This window comes from Hyperoodon ampullatus (genome assembly GCF_949752795.1).
Source record: "Hyperoodon ampullatus genome assembly, chromosome: 12".
NCBI lineage: Eukaryota > Metazoa > Chordata > Mammalia > Artiodactyla > Ziphiidae > Hyperoodon > Hyperoodon ampullatus.
The window spans coordinates 22,698,756-22,718,557 of NC_136925.1; the positions used below are offsets into that span (position 1 = coordinate 22,698,756).

General features: G+C 48.9%; 1 protein-coding gene across 4 annotated transcripts in view; it reads left to right on the forward strand.

Moving 5' to 3' along the window:
* Positions 1-19,802, forward strand: part of ANKRD6 (ankyrin repeat domain 6) — a gene marked incomplete at both ends in the record, with an annotated part of 81,977 nt that overhangs the window by 32,815 nt on the left and 29,360 nt on the right. For 2 of the 4 annotated variants that reach the window (XM_079716927.1, XM_079716928.1), the window contains 10 exons: positions 719-817; positions 2,689-2,787; positions 6,400-6,498; positions 7,862-7,960; positions 10,129-10,227; positions 11,460-11,537; positions 15,759-15,863; positions 17,201-17,335; positions 17,630-17,815; positions 18,277-18,429. In XM_079716927.1, the coding sequence (XP_079573053.1) occupies positions 719-817; positions 2,689-2,787; positions 6,400-6,498; positions 7,862-7,960; positions 10,129-10,227; positions 11,460-11,537; positions 15,759-15,863; positions 17,201-17,335; positions 17,630-17,815; positions 18,277-18,429 (1,152 nt within the window). The remainder of the gene's footprint in view (positions 1-718; positions 818-2,688; positions 2,788-6,399; positions 6,499-7,861; positions 7,961-10,128; positions 10,228-11,459; positions 11,538-15,758; positions 15,864-17,200; positions 17,336-17,629; positions 17,816-18,276; positions 18,430-19,802) is intronic. The other 2 variants (XM_079716929.1, XM_079716930.1) reach the window with 2 other exon arrangements.

Here is a 19,802-nt window from a genome sequence, read left to right on the forward strand (position 1 = left end):
TCAGAACTCTCTCTTGTTACAGACTTGACTGTCTTACTTCTGGGATTTTAGTCCTTCTCTCAACTGCAGTTAGGGGAAGAGTCAAGTTCCCTTTGGCGCCCTGACAGAGAAAAAGAAGGTCGGCAATCCCAGCAATCTGATCACAGAGAAAGGGGTCAAATGCAGCATAAATCAGCGAGGATGCTGTCATGAAACATCAGAAGAGGCTTCTTAGAGATGTGCAGTGACAGCCCGAGTCCCTGGAGTCCTCAGATGTCCTAGCATAATCCCTGCATTGCTCTAGGCCAGGGCCAGTCAATCAACAAGTACACGCGCCCTCCGGTCATGAGTGCCAGCTGGCTGACAGAGCAGGCTAGTGAGTCCTCTGACCCTGGGGAACGGGAGGACTCAGCAGGGAGTAAAGATTCCAGGCATTGCTGGTTCCATTGCACAGCACATAGCCCAGCTCTCAGACTCACTCTTCACAGATGTGACAGTCACACTGCCGTCCCCTGGGGTGACCCTCATCCAGAGGTCAGCTCTGTGGCCCAGGGCTGTTCTGCAGTTGGCTTAGGGTTACCACTGAGTTTGTGAACAAAATGACTCTTCCCGGCATGCACTGTCTACTAACTAGCCCACCAAGCCCGGCTGGCGCGCGGTGATGGGGATGTCCCTGTGTCGGGTGGAGGGAGGGGCCGGAGAGAGCTGACTGCTGTCCCTGTCTCCCTGCCACCCGCAGGGGGATCAGACCGCCTTGCACCGGGCCACGGTGGTGGGGAACACCGAGGTCATCGCGGCGCTCATCCAGGAGGGCTGTGCTCTGGACCGACAGGACAAGGTGAGGAGGGAAGTGGGACGGGGCAGCCTGAGGACCCTCTTTGGGACCTGCCGAGCTCGTGAGATGCGTCATTCCTGAGCCAGCGCTCATGCCTTAACATGAGGACGTCGGCCCAGGGTTCCTCAGAAAGAGTATCTGATATTGAATTTTTCAAAGTTTTTTTTTTTTGCTGTATGCAGGCCTCTCACTGTTGTGGCCTCTCCCGTTGTGGAGCACAGGCTCCGGACGCGCAGGCTCAGCGGCCATGGCTCACGGGCCCAGCCGCTCCGCGGCATGTGGGATCCTCCCGGACCGGGGCACGAACCCGTGTCCCCTGCATCGGCAGGCGGACTCTCAACCACTGCGCCGCCAGGGAAGCCCCCTGATATTGAATTTTTAAAAAACTCATCCCTCTGTTTTGTGGCAGCAGTGGGCAACCACATAAATATAAATGGTGAAGAAAAAAAGTCTAGAATTAGTGACCTTTGGAGGCCTGGGTGGGAGAAGGGACGTGCCCCAGCCTCTCTCTGTTTCCTTTTTATTTTATTTTTTTAAGATAACGGAGTGAGTTAATTTATTTAAACTACACTGGAAGAAAAAATAAGTGAAATCAAATCTTTAAAAAATCTCAATGACATATATTAATCCAGTGTTTTTTAAATTGTCAAACCATCTTAAAACATGGGACTTGGCAATTAAGTGCAATCTGGCCTCTGTCCACTTTTTTTAAACAACCTTTTATTACAGTGTAACATACATATACAGAAAGGTGCACACTAATACGTGTGCAGCTCAGTGAGTTTGCATGCCTGAGCACATCTGTGTGAGCCCCCAGATCAAGAAGGAGGTCATTACCAGCACCCAGAAGTGCTGCCACCCGGGACCCCCTTCACTTTTCCTTCTGCTTCCTGCTTCCGGGCCACATATCCGCCACCACCATTCCCAGCATCCCAGCCTTTGGTACAGCCCTCGAGACCCTAGACTTCCCCTGTGGGTGTTAGCAATATCAGGCCCGTGGCTTAAACTGTGTTGAATGAATGTCTAAGCCAGAGCCTGGATGCAGTTGGACACTGTCCCTGCACTGCCCCCAGCTGACGGCCCTGTGCCTGGCCTGGAACAGCCAGGGGGCCGTTTCCATCTCTCCTCTCTGTGCCCCCGTCCCCTCCCCCTAATCCCAGGTCCCACCCCACGCAGTTCATTGCACTTAATGTGTCTTTAATAGTAAGTTAAACAAATACAGGTTATGTTTAATGGGTTGACTTCTATTGAAAAACCATCTATTGAGGACACTGGTTTACCTTATTTACAGATAGATCACGGTCCTAAGTGCCTGCTCATTTGTTTGGGGCCCTGAGGGTTTTGGATTAAACTGGGAGAGATTAGATTTGGGGGAAGAAAAAGGAGCAGTGGAATCTACCTGTCTGCCCTTGGGGCCCTGGAACTTGTGAAGCTGGACTCTTGATTTGCCTGACCTTTGCAGGGTTCTCTGTGGGGCCAGAGCAGTGCAGAGGAGGCCCTCAGGGGCGGTAGAGGTGGGGAAGAAGGGGCATCGGACCTCCTGATGCTGCGTTCTGTTACACGTGGGCTGTGCATGGGCCCTGGAGCCTTCCTCACCCTGGGTTCCCGGAGAGGCTCAAGCCCTAATGCCTGAAGTCATCCACTGTAATACATCCTAAATCTAGAACGCACCTGGAACGGTACTTGTTAGGTAGCGTTTCTGGGAGAGTGGAGAAACTGACCACTCAAATCACTGCCTGGGTTCTGTGGTTCAGGTGAGAAGCCCCGGCGGAGAAAGGCCCCCCTGCTTGTGCCCTGAAGTACCGTGTGCTCTGTTGACGACAGTGAGACGATCAGGCTCGGCTGATGTGCTTTCTCCTGTGTGTGCTCCCCAGGACGGGAACACGGCCCTGCACGAAGCGTCCTGGCACGGTTTCAGCCAGTCTGCCAAGCTGCTCGTTAAAGCAGGAGCCAACGTGCTTGCCAAGAACAAGGTGAGGCCCGGCGGGTGCTAGATCCCCCCGGCCACAGGTGAGGACGGCCCAGCCTGCCCTCCCGGCAGAGCCTCCTCTCGCTAAGCAGGGCGAGGGCTCAGGGCCGCGGAACCTGGTGGGAACTGAAAGCTTGCAGCTCCCCGGTGGGCGCGGTGCACGGGCTCCACGTGGGAAGCAGGAGGACCTACCTGGGGCCCCGGCCTCCCGTGAGCGCTGCGGCTTCCCTGCTGTCCCGTTGGTCTATGAGAGTGCGGTTGACGGGGGGCCAGCCCTGTGCTGCGGGGACAGGAAAGGACAGCAGCCTCTCCTCCCTCCCTCTCCTTCCGTGCTCGTTATTAGTGAGTCCCTGGACTAGTTCAGAAGCCTCACAGCAGACTGACCCATCTGCCTGGGGCCTCTCCGGAGTGGCGTCAGCCTCTGTGGCTGTTGCCTCTCTGGGAGAGCCTGGCGTGGACCTCCTGCACAGCAGTGTGGGCTCACCGTCCCCTCCCGCTGTCCCCTCCCTCGGGGGTACCCTGTGCCTTTCTGCCCGCTGACCTCCAGCCCTGTCCCCGCAGGCCCATCGGGCGGTTTTTCAGAGGGTTCTCTTGGACTGCACACAGCTCTGTGCTGTGTTGACTGGTGAAATGTTTCTCATGGTTCCCTCAGGGGCCGAAAGCTTGAGGAAAGCAGCAAGCCATGCATTGTGTAACACCTCCAGTGATGCCTGGCTCACTGCCCGGCACGCGGGTGGCTCTCCATTTCTTCCAGGTGGTACATGGTCTGGAACGTTATACCAGCTCAAAGTAGGTGGTTTCCAGTTAATGGATAGGGAGGCCTAAGCTGGGAGCCAGTAGGCTTTTGTAAGATACGTGATTCGTTTGTGACACAATTAGGGCCGTAAACCAGCCCTGGTGGGTCTCCACCACACTCCCTCCTGTCCCCTGCAGGGCCCCAAAAAGTATTGTGTGGGAAGCCGTGCATCCTCTCTCTAGATAAAGCAGCAGGGGCTGTTGGAAGCACAGGTGAGGTGCCATCCCAGAAGAGGGACTTCCATTCTGCACCAGCCACAGCCTCTGGGGAAGCCTCTAGAAGGTCCTTCTCTTCCCCCCCCCCCAGCTTTATTGAGGTATAATCCACAAATAAAATCGTAAGATATTCAAAGTGTACAACGTGATGATTTGATAATTCCCAGGGGTTAATGAACACATTGATCACCTCACATATTTACCTTTTGTGTGTGTGTGAGAACATTTAAGTTCTCCAATGAGCAAGTTCCAATTATAGAAGACAGTGTTATCAGCTGTGGTCACCACGTTACGCATTAGATCCTCAGGCCTTGTTCATCTTATAGCTGAAAGTTTATACCTTTTTACCAACCTCTGTGTATTTCCCCACACCCCGGCTTCTGGCAACCACTTTTCTACTCTCTGTTTCTACCAGTCCATCTTTTTTTTCAGATTCCACGTAGACGTGAAATCATACGGTATTTATCTTTCTCTAACTTATTTCACTTGGTGTATTGCCCTAGGTTCACCCATGTTGTCACAAATGACAGGAGTTCTTTCTTTTTTAAAGGCTGAATAATATTCCATTGTATAAGAAAGGTCCTTAGTCGGCAAAGTATAGCAGCCCTTGTCTGGGAGATCAGTATTCATTACTCAGGGTGGGGAAAATGCCTGCTTTGTATATCTACCTAGGTCACAGTTTTTTTTAATTTCAGGTTTTGGCATTGCAGCCTTTTGTATCTGACTTCTTTCACTTTGCACAGTGGTTTTGAGTCTTTTATATTGTTTCACGTATGATTAGTTCATTCCTTTTTATTGCTGAGTAACGTTCCATTGTATGGATGTACCACAATCTGTATTCTAACCCATGTCTTTTCATTTTCTTCATCCAAATGCTTTTCAGCATAATTGATTTTTTTGTACTGGCAAAGTAAATTTTGGTATATTTCTACAGCCATCAGATTTCTTTTATTTCAGTCATTTATTCAACACATTTAATGACTCCCACGAAGCCAGCAGTTTTGAGACAACCTTCTCTATGTGCACTGAGAATCATACCAAGCCGAGCCCTGAGCCTTGCCACAGGGAGCGGAGTGTTTAAAACACGGGCAGACCCTTCATTTTGGAGGACTAAGCTAGCAGTGGTTCTCTAACCGGCTGCGCTTTAAAATTTCCCAGGAAACTTTAAAAACACGGGGAGAGGGGAGAAAACCAAACCCACCTGATGACCAGGCCTGGGGTGACCAGCTGTACCGTTTTGCCCTGAGTCGGGGGGCGGGGTTTCCCATCATGCCAGCATTTCAGCGCCTACACCTGAGCGGCCTGGCCCCACCCACCCCCTGGGGCGGGGCCATCAGGATTGCGTCTGCGCACCGGTCTGTTTAAAGGGCCTCCCAGGTGATTCCAGACTGCAGTCGAGCGTTGATGACCAAGGAGCTCCTGCAACTCTCGGGCTTTGAACTCACCAGGTTTCTGGAGGTAACAGCGAGGAAGGAAGACTCTGCCCAGGCTGGTTAGAGCTAAGGTGGTGAGAGGGGAGTAAGTGACCCAGCAGCACCCGGTTTTCCTTTATTTTTAAAAACTTATTCGTCTTTTCAAAGGGAAGGAATATAAACCATCCTTGAGTATGGGCAGACAGTGCTGTGTGATCCAGAGAGGAATAAAGCAGGCCAGGGAAAAGCCCTAAACAGGCAGGCTGATAGCTCTGAGCCCGCAGCTGCAGGCCCTGACGCAGCTTTTAAGCTCAGCAGAACAAACACTGAGCTTATGTATTTAATCTCCTGAGTCCTTGCAGGCTGACACTAAATCACGTTGCCTGTTTCTCTTGTAGCTTTTCTAGGGGTTAGCAGCAGCCTTGCAGGCCTTATTGCCATAGTTTCACAAGAGTTCTCTTCTTGTCGCGAATTCTTTCTGCAACCTTGCTGTGGACATGATTCTGACCTTTGGTTGCCATTTTGACCTTGAAGGTAGAGTCCAAAGAGGGTCTCTGTGTGGGAAGTGACAGATGCAGTTGTATTACGGCCTGTTGGGTGGAGGCCTTGTCCGTAGTTCAAATTTTGATGTTTCAAGAAAAACCCAAGATTTCAAAAGGCTTGCAAATTCTGTTAACCTTTAGCCTGCAGTGTCGGATGTGGCCTGTTTGCCTTCCTGACTCTGTCGGTAGGGTAGCCAACCAACAGCTACCCTAACACAGCTCATCTCCGTGTTCCTCTTGTCGCTAAGAGGAATAACCTCGTGCACGTGCACAGCCCTCTGCCATTAAGATGCTCTCCTAGGCTCTCCGAATCAATCCTCACAGCCTCAGCATGTAGGAGTCACGCTCCATTTTACAGGTAAGGAATTCAATTAAGAGCCTTGCCCAGTAGCTTGCAACGAGTTAAGTGGCAGAGCCTAGGACTTGGAACCAAGGTTTACTATGAGCGATGTGACGCTTCTGCCCGTTTGGATTCCCCATTAAATGTTTTTGCCACCGGAGCCCTGGGACCACCGATCAGGAAGCAGAGAACGTGAGCCTTGACTCTTCTGTGAGTAAGCCTCGGCCCCCCCCGCGGCAAGGCCTGCCCGGTGCAGGCCCGCGGAGGAGGGTTTGCTAACGTGTGCTCCCTTCTGTCTGCTTCCCTCCCAGGCGGGGAACACGGCTCTGCACCTGGCCTGCCAGAATAGCCACGCCCAGAGCACACGCGTCCTCCTGCTGGGCGGCTCCCGCGCCGACCTCAAAAATAACGTGGGTGGACAAAACCGGCCTCCCTCGCGCGCTCTCATGTCGCCTCGGAAAGTAACCCTGCAAGCATGCTAGAGTATTCACATGTAGACAGTAAAACGGGTTCGGGGACTGCCGAGAAAGTATTCATTTTTTGCTAATTCCTAAGGGGTCCTTTAGGGGGATGGGAAGAGGACTCAACACTCGGAAACACTGCTTTCCTCCCATCCTTTCTCCCTCGCCCCTCAGCCTCGCAGTGTGTTTTATTGCGCACAGCAGGTGTCTAGCATCTGAGTTTAGGAACGAAGCTAATTGTTTTCAGGAAGCCTCTGCGGGCAGAGGCTTCCTGAAAACTCTTAGCAAATATTGGTTGATGCTGTACCCGGGAGGCCTTCTGATGCTCCATGCCCGGCGTCTACAAATCCATTACTGAGGCATCCTCGGGATGAGCGGATGGGCCGGTAGTTCTTAGAGGCGCCTGACCTGAAAGGTGCCGTGGGTATCCCTCCTCCCACAGAGCTGCATTTCCTTCATGAAGCCTGTGTCTCAGCCACGTGACAAGAGAATCTGAGGCTTCCTCAAAAATGGCTTTAGCTGGGGCCCCCTGATTGGGGGCAGGCTCATCTAAAGTGGTTCTGAGAACGCTCTGAACTTCAGCTTTGAGCTTGGTTCCTTCTTAATCCGGGGGGCGAAGGTTGTGCTGACGGCCAGCATCTCTAGACAGAAGTAGAGCTTGCATGGAAACGCCAGGGGAGCGCTGCAAAAGGTCGCCACGTTGTCTCCAGTTCTGTTTTCTCTCTGGGAGTAGTTTTTCTGAATGCTCTGTTTTATGCTCAGCGATTGCTTCCTCATCAGCTCCCTAGACTACATTGCTCCCCGTGGGATACTGGGGTCCTACTAAAATGGGATGCACTTGAATTTTTTTAGAGTACACGATCTTAAAGTCCAACGGCTCACCCTGCTATCCTGGTCCTCTCAGCCATGATGGATCTGTGATGGGAAAGTCTCATTTCCAAAGCAGTGCTGTTGGTCTTAATCAGGGTACTCCAGAGCCTTCGGGTCTTAGGAGAGGCTGGGGTCAGCGGAGTCTTAGTAAATGCCAGCTAAGCAGAGCCTCCCTTAGCTCTTGCAAAGGTCTCATGGGGAGGAGGCATCCAGTGTATGAAACCCGAAACAGTCTGCACGGTGGGGAAAAAGCAGGGCTGCAGACAGAAAAGGGCTGTGAGTTGTGGAGTGAGCGTCTGTGATAAAGGAGATGCTTATAATTCAGGCTGTTACTTTCTAAAGAATGTATGCTAGCCTGCCAGCTTTTAAATGATATTTTCTTTTTATCTTCTCTGTTTTGTAACTGCTCAGACTGTGCTTAGAGTTTGATTTCTGTCCGCAGGCAGGCGACACCTGTTTGCACGTTGCTGCACGCTATAATCACTTGTCCATCATTAAGCTCCTCCTCAGTGCTTTCTGTTCTGTCCATGAAAAGAACCAGGTCAGTGCATGTGTCCTTCCCATGGTTAACCTGCAGGTGTGTTGGCACAGATGGGAGCAGAGGCTGCTGGGGGGCGGTGTCCTTTCCCAGCCTGGGACTTGGCCAGTGCTGGCCTTTGCAGGAACCATGGAGTTGCTGTGGCCCTGGTTTATCTGGCCTCCTGGAGAAAGCATGCCCGTAGCATTCCAGTTCATATCACCACATTTGCATAGTGAACATTTTCTGGAGATCCTGGGGTGGGTTTTGTTTTTAGTGTGATTTTTAAAAAGGAAACCCACAAGGAAGAGTGGCTTAGTAAATAAGCAAGGGCATTAGGTGTCTCATGACTCCTGAGTTCTCTTACCTGAACTGCCACCTCTATGTGAGCTGAGGGAGTCTCTATTTTCTGTAAAGTTCGGCACCTGATCAGTATCTACGCCATATACTGGGGTTTTGAGATCTGTGATTATTAGTGTTCTGTGGAAATGTGATTTTCGTAGTTACGTGGATTTTTAAAAAGTTGTCTTGTTATTTATTGATACCTATACCTAAGTGATGCATTGTTTGACTTTTCTGAGTTTGGGTACATGAATCTGAAATTTAAAAAAAAATTAGATTGTGATTCAGATTAAAAATACCCTATAATGGTGGTTACTGACCCTGGCCACAAATTAGAATCAACAGAGGATTTAAAAATACCATTCCTGAGTCCCACCCCAATGTAAATGATCAGAACATCTTGGGGTGAGGTCCAGGCAATGGTATTTTTAAAAAGCTCCTGGCCTGAGTGTGCAAACAGGATTGAGAACCACTGACCTCGTAAAATAGCTAAATTCTGTCATTCTACAGCCTCCCCATGGATTCTAGGTTCATCAGGTTACCCCCAAACAGCCCTCACCAACCAGTGCTGCTTCTCAACCTGGGTGGTATATTTCAATCACCTGCGAGCTCTGGGAAATCATCATGCCCAAGCCACACTCCCGGCCAATTAAATCAGTGTCTGTGTGGGACCCAGGCATCAGTAGTTTTTAAGGCTTCCCAGCTGATTCCAATGAGCAGACGAGACTGGAAACCACTGCTCCAGAGCTTCCCTCAAAACACACAACTAGGTGACTTAGGAATGAAATGAACACTTTCTTCGGCTACTTACCAGAGAAGGAGGGCCTTGGGATGGCGGGATTTTCATGCTTTACTTGTTCACCTGCCAGGAACGAATGAATGATTTCACTTCTATATTGGTTTGACTTATTTATGTCATTCTGTTTGGGAATTAAAAACAGTTTGCATTTGGAACTGGCCCACCAAGCTGCATTTGACATAGCCTTCTTTCACAGTTGATTGAAATATTTTTTTGTTAAAAACAGCAACAACAGAAAACTTAGGCTATTTGGTAAGAATTTGAAAACATCTGGTGTTAAGCGAATACTGATTCTCAGTGACTCCACCCAAACAAAACACCCTGGCCTGCAGGATGATTCCAGGTGGCCCTTTCACATCCCTGAGGATGGCTTCAGGGCTGGGATATTACTCCAGGGCCTGTGCAAGTAGCCATCTTCGAAGCTTCTGCTCATTCTAACTCAGAAACCAAGGGGTTCTCTGCCCACCCCCTGCCTGGGCAGAGGGACAGGGTCCAGAGCTCCTGGCTACCTGCCTGTGATCCTGCTTTTCAGGTCAGGTCCCACTATTCCCAACAACCCAGGCCCAGCACGACTTTGCCCCCTGCATTTAATCCTGTGCTGTGATTTCTGGCATCTCCACTCAGAAAGGAATGTGGTATTCGTGCATAAGTTCATTCAGTTCCAGAATCTCTTTCAAAAGAGCCACATTTAAACAGCAAGGTCCTACTGTATAGCACAGGGAACTATATTCAATATCCTGTGATAAACCATAATGGAAAGGAACATGAAAAAGAATATATATATTTATAAAACTGAATCATTTTGCCATACAGTAGAAATTAACACAGCATTGTATGTCAGCTATACTTCAATAAAATAAACTTTAAAATTAAATGAAGTATGAGTTAAAATAATAAAAGAACCACATAACACTTTAGCCAAGGTCAGTCAGTCTAGGACAGATTTTAGTTTGACTTTGAAAAGCCACCACCAGGCCATGGAATAAAAAGCCAGAGGCCTGTGGGCCATGATCTGATGGGGTTTAGCCGGGTTTCTTCTGATTAATTCCAGGCTGGAGACACAGCACTTCATATTGCTGCTGCCCTAAATCACAAGAAGGTGGTTAAAATCCTACTGGAAGCCGGAGCAGATGGGACCATTGTCAATAACGTAAGTGGAGTTGCAACAGTGGTTTCTAAAGGCATTCCCACCCCTTTCTGGATCAGGGCGTGTTGTCGCTGCCTCGCCCCCTGTGGACTCCAGAGCACAGCCTCACCCAGGCTTGCTCGGGAAGACCATGCGGCGGCACTGACCCCACGATCCTGGGGCCCGCGGGGGTGGACTTGAGGAGACCCTTGCTCTCAGCAGCCCCACGAGTTACAAACCCTGAGGGCTCATCTTCAGACAACTCAGTGAGCATGTCCTGGCATGAAAAAGGGTCAGGGGTGTGTAAGTAAACTGGCAAGTGGATGTTACCGAAGGTGAGTTCTAGGCCTTTTAAACAGATGTGGTCCTCAGAAAAATGGCTACCAGGCTACTCTTCCTCAAAACTCCAACTGCTTTCTCTCTAAAATCGTCTTCTCTCATGCCCTCTCTCTCAATGTCTCCCTCCTTCCCTCCCCTCCCTCTCTCATCCTATAGCAGGCACCAGCTCAGGCACCCTCTCTTCCTCGAGGTTGGCCTGTGATCTCTGTGCTCCTGAAATTGCACAGACTCGGGGGGCACTGGGGGTGGAACAGTTGTCTGGGGAGTTGGGGGTGTCGAGGCGGGTAGTCCCCGCCCCCAGCTCTAGTACCTGGATTGGTGGTACCTCCCCCATGATGCCATGAGCACCTTTCCCTTCCCTTGAATCCCACTGTTTTCAACTCCTGGTCTGGGCTTTAATCTCCCTAGAGTCTCCGTTATGGCCATAGCTTCCTAAATGTTTTTCACAGTCCAGTTCCTGAAACTCTGTGGCTGGGCCCTGATCTGCCCTTCCAGGTGTTTTCTCCATTGTACTCCCAGAAAATGTATCGCTCGGCTGGGTTTTTATGATGCTTTATGTTTTCTCAAGTGACATGTTCCACCTTGACCCCATCTGTTTTGTTTTGTTTACCTCCCTCATCCCTTTTCCAGGAAGCCTTCCTGGGTGAGCAGTGCCCCTGACCATTGTCTCTTAGAACACCTACTGCTCACCTGGTCAGCACTTACCCTGTGTGCCTGTGTCCTCAGGTGTGACTGGGCTCCCTGTTGGATGGGTGAGGCTCAAGAGCAGGACCATGTCACATGCACGGTTGTGTTTCGCTGAGCACACGTGTAGGGGCTGGTGTGACCGGGTTGCTAGCTCCTGGGAGAGCTGTCCCCGCTGGGCTGTGCGGGGCTGGTGTTCCGAACTCACTGGTCCTCCCTTTGCCTTTCCTTAGGCAGGCCGGACTCCACTGGAGACTGCCCGCTACCACAATAATCCGGAAGTGGCTCTCCTCCTCACTAAAGCGCCCCAGGTAGGATTTGTTGCATTTTCTGTTGTGTTGATTATGCGGGGGCTGCAGGGTCATTGGGATTCCGCGGTTGCCATCTACTGAAGCCAATTCAGACCAGCTTAAGAAGGGGACGGATGAGCTTACTGTCCAGGCAGCAGGAAGTGTAGGAATCCACGTGAGCCTCCAGGACACCTGGAACCAGAGATCTCAGGCCCAGCAGGCTGTTCTCATACATGGGCATCATTTCCTCTCTGTGGCTGGATCATTGTCACAACCAGTTTCCTGAATCATAATTTCCCAGCCAGGGAAAAGTTCCAGTTTAAAATGTCATAGGAGGGACTTCCCTGGTGGTCCAGTGGTTTAAAACTCCGTGCTTCCAATTCAGGGGGCGCGGGTTCAATCCCTGGTCGGGGAACTAAGATCCCACATGGAGTGCGGCACGGCCAAAAAATAAATAAAAACGGTAAAACATCGTAGGAGAAGATCATGATTGGCGAGCTTGGGGCAAATGCCCAGAACAGGTGGGACAGAGATGGCTTTAGGAAGATGGTGGCATCCGTTTGACCACTGGTTAGAAGAGGTATTTCCCAGACAGAGGTGGGATGAGGCATCCGTCTGGGCAGACAAAGCTGTAAATGTCCACTAGAGGCAGTTGAGTACAGTATAGTTTTCTTCTTTTTTATTAAATAATGGTATATTGACCATCATTCAATTTAAGGAGACTGATATCTTAGTTGAGGTTGAAACGATCTAAGTCACAAAGAAATTTAATAGTGATGATTTATAAGCTATTTATAATTTTAGCACCCTGAAATAACTTTGTTTATAGTACCTTCCACAGATACATAATTTTTGTATAGTTGTGTCCACAATGTATATACTCTTTGGTATTATGCCCTTTATCCTAACTGTAATAGGAAACTGTTCTGTAATCTTTACAGTTATTTATCACAGTGGAAGCATAATATTCTTTCTTTGGTTGCTGTTCAGTATCTTGTTAAACCATTTCCTTAATGTTACACATTTAGGTTATTTCCCAGTTAGAGCTGGTCTCTTACCTTACAGCAAACACTGATTGGTTTTCCACCTTATTCTGGCTAATGCTGCAGGAAGACAAAGTCTTAGGGAGCCAGAGGGAGAGTCCAGACCCCAGCCTGCTGCACCATGGCCCGATCCCAGCCAGCCTGGGGTTCTGCATGGCCTTGATTCCATTTAAGTTTTAAAAACGTGCCTGATATAACTAGCAGTTTCTGGAAATGGTTAAGATTTTTGTCTCTTGCAAAATCAATCACCCTCTTGCCTGTGGAGAAGGTCCTTCTCAGTGGGCTCTGAAAATCCAGAGCCCCTGACAGGTGCGAGTCGGGTGCTCCTTTGGAAAAAGACTCCACCTCTGTCTAGCTGTTTGCAAACAAATCCTCAGCAGAATCACCTCTGGGAATCCCAATTAAAAAAAAAAAATGCTAGTCTCTTGCAGATCAAAAAGGACACGGTGGGGGGCTTCCCTGGTGGAGCAGTGGTTGAGAGTCCGCCTGCTGATGCAGGGGACACGGGTTCGTGCCTCGGTCTGGGAAGATCCCACATGCCGCGGAGTGGCTGGGCCCCTGAGCCATGGCCGCTGGGCCTGTGTGTCCGGAGCCTGTGTTCCGCAACGGGAGAGGCCACAACAGTGAGAAACTCGCGTACCGCAAAAAAAAAAAAAAAAAAAGGACGGTGCTATATAAGTGTCAGAATCTGTTAGTTACCTGGCATTTCAGTGTCTGGTAGTTTGATGGACAGCTAGCTCCGTGCTCAGCCACTTGAGGATCATCAAGTCTTGTGGGATGGAGGGTCCCCTGGCACACGAGGATTGATGTGCCTTTAACCTGCCTGTCATTTATCTTCCAGAGCCCAAGAATCTCGATTCCCAGGGATAAAGCTCTCTTGTGGACTATTTTCCTGTGTGGTTCTCCTTTAGCATTTCCATTAAAAAAATGACTTAAGCTAGTTTTTCCACACCCATATTGAATAGCAAATAGGATATTTTTTAAGTTTTTTTTTTACATAATTGTACATCCTAACCCTTATTTTCAGTGCAAAGAAAAAGCTTTGGAATATGCATAAAATTGCATGCATACTGTTCTGTTGATCTGTGGTTATAGAAATGGTCTTGTCTGAAACGAGAAATCCCCTTGCTTTGGCACCTTAGTTGACCATGGATTTCGATGGTTCACAGCAGTACTACGAGGACACTTCTTTCCGAGGCCTTAAGATCAATATTCCCTGATTTCTGTGAAGTGGGAAAGATTGATGATGGTCCATTTGGTGGATGGCCTGGCTCTCTGAGAAAGGCTGTGAGCCATGCAGAGTTGTTTTCATTGGCTAATAACATGGTCTATGGAGGGAATTTTTCTGATTATTTTGTGTTCGGGTGAAGTGAGTGTTACTTCTTATTTTTTATTGCTGTGGTTCACAAATGCTCTGGAAAGTGAATTGCAGGCTGATCCTGGAGCTGTGTCCTGTTCTAAGTGTCTATAAAGCAGATGCGCAACGGGCCTTACTTGCTTCCTTTCATCAGACTTGACTTTTTACTGAGTCTAAAATTTAGCTGAGGACACTGGCTCTCAGACCTTTTTGGTCTAAGGACGCTTTTACTTTCTTAAATATTACGGAGGCCCATAAAGAGCTCTGTTTATGTGACTTTATATCTATCAATAATTACTGTATTTGAAAATAAAGTTTAGAAATATTAAAGATATTCATTTAAAAATAAGTCCATTTTGTAGCAACATAAATAGCATCATTTTGTGAAAAAGAACTTTTTCAAAACAAAAATAAGAGTAGCATTGTTTTACATTTTTTGTTCATCTCCTTACTGTCTTACTTAGAATTCTGGCATCTTCTTTTATTGCTGCATGCAGCCTATTGTAATGTCACTGATGTAGCTTCTGGCAAACACCACAGTACACTCATGAGAGAATGAGCATGAAAAATGCCAATGTTGTTGTAATATTATGAAAATAATCTTAACCTCATGGACTCGGGCCCCTGGACACTTTCAGAACTGCTGGCTTTAGGGGATGAGAATATAATTTAAAAATCCGGTTCAGCTGCAGGCAGATATTGTCAGGAATTCTCCATTTAGGAGGTACCCACTGCCCGTGGAGGATTTTTTTTTGTCTTATAATGTGTCACTTGAATTTAATGAACACAAGAAGAAGAAAGTCTGACATTGAGATGAAAATCACTAGGCTGAACTTCAGAGAGCCCTTATCTATCTGTATAAGAAGACAGTAGAATATTGTTTTATTGCAGAAAGATAGTGTGGCCTTGAAAGTGCTTTCACCGTCTGGACCCCCTTGGGTTTTTTTAAGGGAGGTGAACCCTGAAACTAGGAGTAGGGAGTCTGGAGGAGAAGGGTGTGGACCTGAGCCAGGGATTGAAGGTTTCCACCAGTGCACAGGTCTGTACTCTGTGATTAAACATCTCTGCCAGCTGAGCACTCTAAGGCCCCTAGGCAGGTGGAGACACCCCCAGTGACCACTGGTCCAAGGCGCGCCGGCCACCTACATTGTCTCGGTTAATTCCGGCAGCTCCCCGTTCTCACGTTGAGAAGACGGAGCACAGAGAGGTCAGATCACTTGCCTGAAGATCCCCAGCTAGCTGCTGCTGGGCTCCTCTGGGCCTGTGGGGTCCCACGTGTACTTGGCTGTGTCCGTTCCACCTCTCTGCCCTCGAAGGGGCAGACCACAGCCTTCTTCTGGGGGAAGAGACTCCTGCCCCGTGGTTGGTACCGTGGCTCACAGGTACATCTCAGTTAGGCTTGAATTAAAGTTACGTTTGAATATGACTTGGATACAGTTTGGCCAAGAGAAAATCTGATGGGCTACATCCAGTGTCCTAAGATAGACAATTCCTGGCACAGGGCTGCTGTCACGCATCTCCAGGGGACACCGTTCACATCCTGGTCTATGTGAGCCGTGCTCCCTGGAGCTGAGCCGTGCATGGCCTGCTCACACCTACGTGGACGCCCTGGCCCATTACTAAGTGCCTGTTAGTGTTGCTGTCCAAACTGTGAGCTCAAGGTCAGGAATGATGTCCTCCCGTCTCTGGGACCCTAAGCGCCCAGCACAGGATGTAGGAGGCATAGTGGGTGGTCTAGAGGCGCTTGTTTGATGTGAATGCCTGGTCTCCCCCCGCTGGCTGGAGGCTCCATTAGGTCCGCGCACACCAGTGGTTTGTAACGATGCCTCTTGCTTCCTTCAGGTCTTACGCTTCAGTCGTGGGCGAAGCCTGAGGAAAAAGAGAGAGAGGCTCAAGGAAGAGAGGAGAGCTCAGTCTGTGCCGAGAGATGATGTGGCACAAAGCAAGGTGGGGGGGTAGCCCTCCCGCCCACTTCCAGGGTGGGAAACTGTCTCCCTGCCTCCTCCGGGCCCATCTGGCGGCTGCCGGGCCCTCCTCTGTCTCTCCTTTCCTCGGGGTCCTTCAAATCTTGTCCGTCTTTCCTTCTAGCCTCTTGTCTTCTCCTCTCCGCGATTTCAGGCCGTGTACTCTCATGCCGCCCGTCTTTTCCAGCACCCTGTGTGGCTGTATTTGCGAGCCCCGTGCATCCGTGGCCTTGTCGCTTCCATGTGGACAGCACAGCCTCTCTGACACCACACCCTTCATCATGTAGAGCAGAGGTTTTCAAAATGTGGATCCACTTGTCACCTGGAGTCTTGGTAGAAATGCAAATTTGGGGGCCTCACCCCAGACCCACTGGATCAGAAACTCTGGGGTAGGGCCCAGCAATCTGTGTTTGAACAAGCCCTCCAGGTGATTCCAATGTGGACTACAGTTGGAGGGCCAGTGGCGTAGCTTGTTGCCTCTCCTTCCCCTTAGGGAGTGAACAGAGGCTGTGCTAGCCCATACGGCTCCTCTGTGCAAGTTAGAAAAAGATGCCTTCTGGGCAGACCAGCCTAGCCCAGGGCACGTATGGTGAATAGAGCCCAAGATGGACTTCAGCTCCCTCAGCCCCACTCATGCCCTCAGCTAGGTGCCTTTGTGCAGTGAACAGCTTGCACAGCTGTGCACAGCAGCCCTGGAGTGAACCATGCCTTTCAGCTCTCCCAGGAAGAAGAAGACTAGGATATAGAGACAACTTCTGGCACATAAAATTTTATACCAACTATTTGTTTTTCTCTCTGTTTGAAAATCTTACCAATTTCCAGGGTTAAGGCATTATAACTCGCATTAGGTTCCTGTGTGTGAATTGTACATACTAACTGTAAAAGTTCTCACAAGGACCAGAAATGTGATTTGTTTTTTTTTTTCATTTCAGAAGGTTCTCTCTCCTCTGTGAATTGTGAGGGTCCAAGATCAAAGAATGAGTGGTGTTGTCTTTTTGTTGAAATGTAAAAGACCAAAAAATCTCTAATGCTGAGGTGTTTTGTGTGTACTACGTTCCTAAAGTTGCAGAACATAGAGTTAGACCCAAGGCGATATCTAGTTTGGCACCTAATAAATGAAAAACGAAACATTCAACTCACCAGGAAAAGCACAGGTGTTCAGTTAAAACCACCAAGCAGTGCTTCCTATGTCTGAAATTTGTCATTGCCAAAGATTCCCAGGGGTCCTTTAGTGGATGGAGGCTGGGAAATTTTATGCCATTATTGAAAAAGGCTGGGGGATCAGGTAGAAGAGGTTTCTGGGCTTTTTTTTCTCTGTAGGGAAGTGTCTCAGCAGGAGACACCCATAGCAGTGAACAGGCTGTACCCAGAAAAGAAGAGTCCAGAGAAGATTTCCTGTCCGCCTCCCCGGAGCCCAGAGCAAAGGACAACAGGCAGAAAAAGTCAAGGCCCAAGGTCAGGAGGCATGTGAGAGCTGCCGAGAAGGCTGGGAGGGAGGGCTGGCGGAGGGCCCTGGGATAGCATCATGCCAAATGCTATCATATCCAGATGCTCTGGATAGACAGAGCACAGAAATCGGCCCTGGCCGGCTGCGGACACAAGGTAAGCATGCTGGTACATCTCTTTTGACACGTACCTGGCGTAGAACGCCGAGAGACTAGCAAGGCGGGCCAGACGGGAGCCGCTGGCTGGGCGTCAGGCTCGCAGATGTCACGGCACTCAGGGTGGCTGTCGCCTTCTCTCCCACAGGCGTCAGCGTTTTCTGACCCCACCCCACCAGCAGACCAGCAGCCTGGACAGCAGAAGAGCTCGCACACTCACAGTCACCCTAAAAAGAGGCCCAGGCATCGCTGTTCGCCACCAGCCGCCCCCCACGAGTTCAGAGCGTACCAGCTCTACACGCTATACCGGGGCAAGGATGGCAAAGTGATGCAGGTACCTGCCGGGCCCTGTCAGGGCAGGACTGTAGGCCGTAAGCGAGGTGTCTGTGTAACCCTGTTGCTGGGGGCTAATGTCCACTTTTGGCGGTGACTACAGAAGGCATGAGCTTTGAAGATCAGCCAGCTGTCCCTCCCCACCTAAACTGTGCAGCACCCTCCTGCCACTTAGGCCTGGAGAGCACAAGGATGTTATAAGGCTCTCTGCACCATCCTTAGGTGACTGCATAGGTAATCTTGAGGCCGGATAGTGGATAAAAGCAGCTTGAGGACTGGGACCGTATGTTACACTCTCTGAATCTTCTTAACATCTACGGAGCCAAGGCTTGGCCTGTCAGTCCAAAGTTACCACAGGGATGAGTCTCCTCCATCACGTGTGGTCCCCTGGTGGACTGACAGACACATATTTTCAGAAGGAACGAACCACTTGGATTGATGCCTTTTTGTCTTCCCTCTTAGGCACCAATAAACGGCTGTCGATGTGAACCCCTGATCAACAAGCTGGAGAATCAGTTGGAGGCAGCTGTGGAGGAGATCAAAGCAGAGCTGGTGTCCGTTCAGGATAAGATGAACGCGAAGCTGGGGCACATGGAGAATAAGACCCAGCACCAAGTAAGCGGTTGCCATCCTTCTCATGGCATGGTGTCCTGGCAGAAACTGAAATCAGACCTCAGCACACCTTTCTTTTCTGCAGACTCTGCCCTGAGCATGTCGGGCAGGCTGTCAGGGAAAGAGACCTGTGATTTCTTTTTTTTTTCCTAATTTTATTTCTTTATGCAGCAGGTTCTTATTCGTTATCCATTTTATACACATCAGTGTATACATGTCAATCCCAATCTCCCAATTCATCCCACCACCATCCCACCCTCCTGCCGCTTTCCCCACTTTGTGTCCATACATTTGTTCTCTACATCTGTGTCTCTGTTTCTGCCCTGCAAACTGGTTCATCTGTACCATTTTTGTACGTTCCACATATATGCGTTAATATACGATATTTATTTTTCTCTTTCTGATTTACTTCACTCTGTATGACAGTCTCTAGATCCATCCATGTCTCTACAAATGACCCAATTTCATTCCTTTTTATGGCTGAGTAATATTCCATTGTATATATGCACCACATCTTCTTTATCCATTCGTCTGTTGATGGGCATCTAGGTTGCTTCCATGACCTGGCTATGTAAACAGTGCTGCAATGAACATTGGGGTGCATGTGTCTTTTTGAATTATGGTTTTCTCTGGGTATATGCCCAGTAGTGGGATTGCTGGGTCGTATGGTAGTTCTATTTTTAGTTTTTTAAGGAACCTCCATACTGTTCTCCATAGTGGCTGTATCCATTTACATTCCCACCAACAGTGCAAGAGGGTTCCCTTTTCTCCACACCCTCTCCAGCATTTATTGTTTATAAATTTTTTGAGGATGGCCATTCTGACTGGTGTGAGGTGATACCTCATTGTAGTTTGGATTTGCATTTCTCTAATGATGAGTGATGTTGAGCATCCTTTCATGTGTTTGTTGGCAGTCTGTATGTCTTCTTTGGAGAAATATCTATTTAGGTCTTCTGCCCATTTTTGGATCGGGTTGAGCTGCTTGTATATTTTGGAGATTAATCCATTGTCAGTTGTTTTGTTTGCAAATATTTTCTCCCATTCTGAGGGTTGTCTTTTCATCTTGTTTGTAGTTTCCTTTGCTGTGCAAAAGCTTTTAAGTTTCATTAGGTCCCATTTGTTTATTTTTGTTTTTATTTCCATTTCTCTAGGAGGTGGGTCAAAAAGGATCTTGCTTTGATTTATGTCATAGAGTGTTCTGCCTATGTTTTCCTCTAAGAATTTTATAGTATCTGACCTTACATTTAGGTCTTTAATCCATTTTGAGTTTATTTTTGTGTATGGTGTTAGGGAGTGTTTTAATTTCATTCTTTTACATGTAGCTGTCCAGTTTTCCCAGCACCACTTATTGAAGAGACTGTCTTTTCTCCATTGTA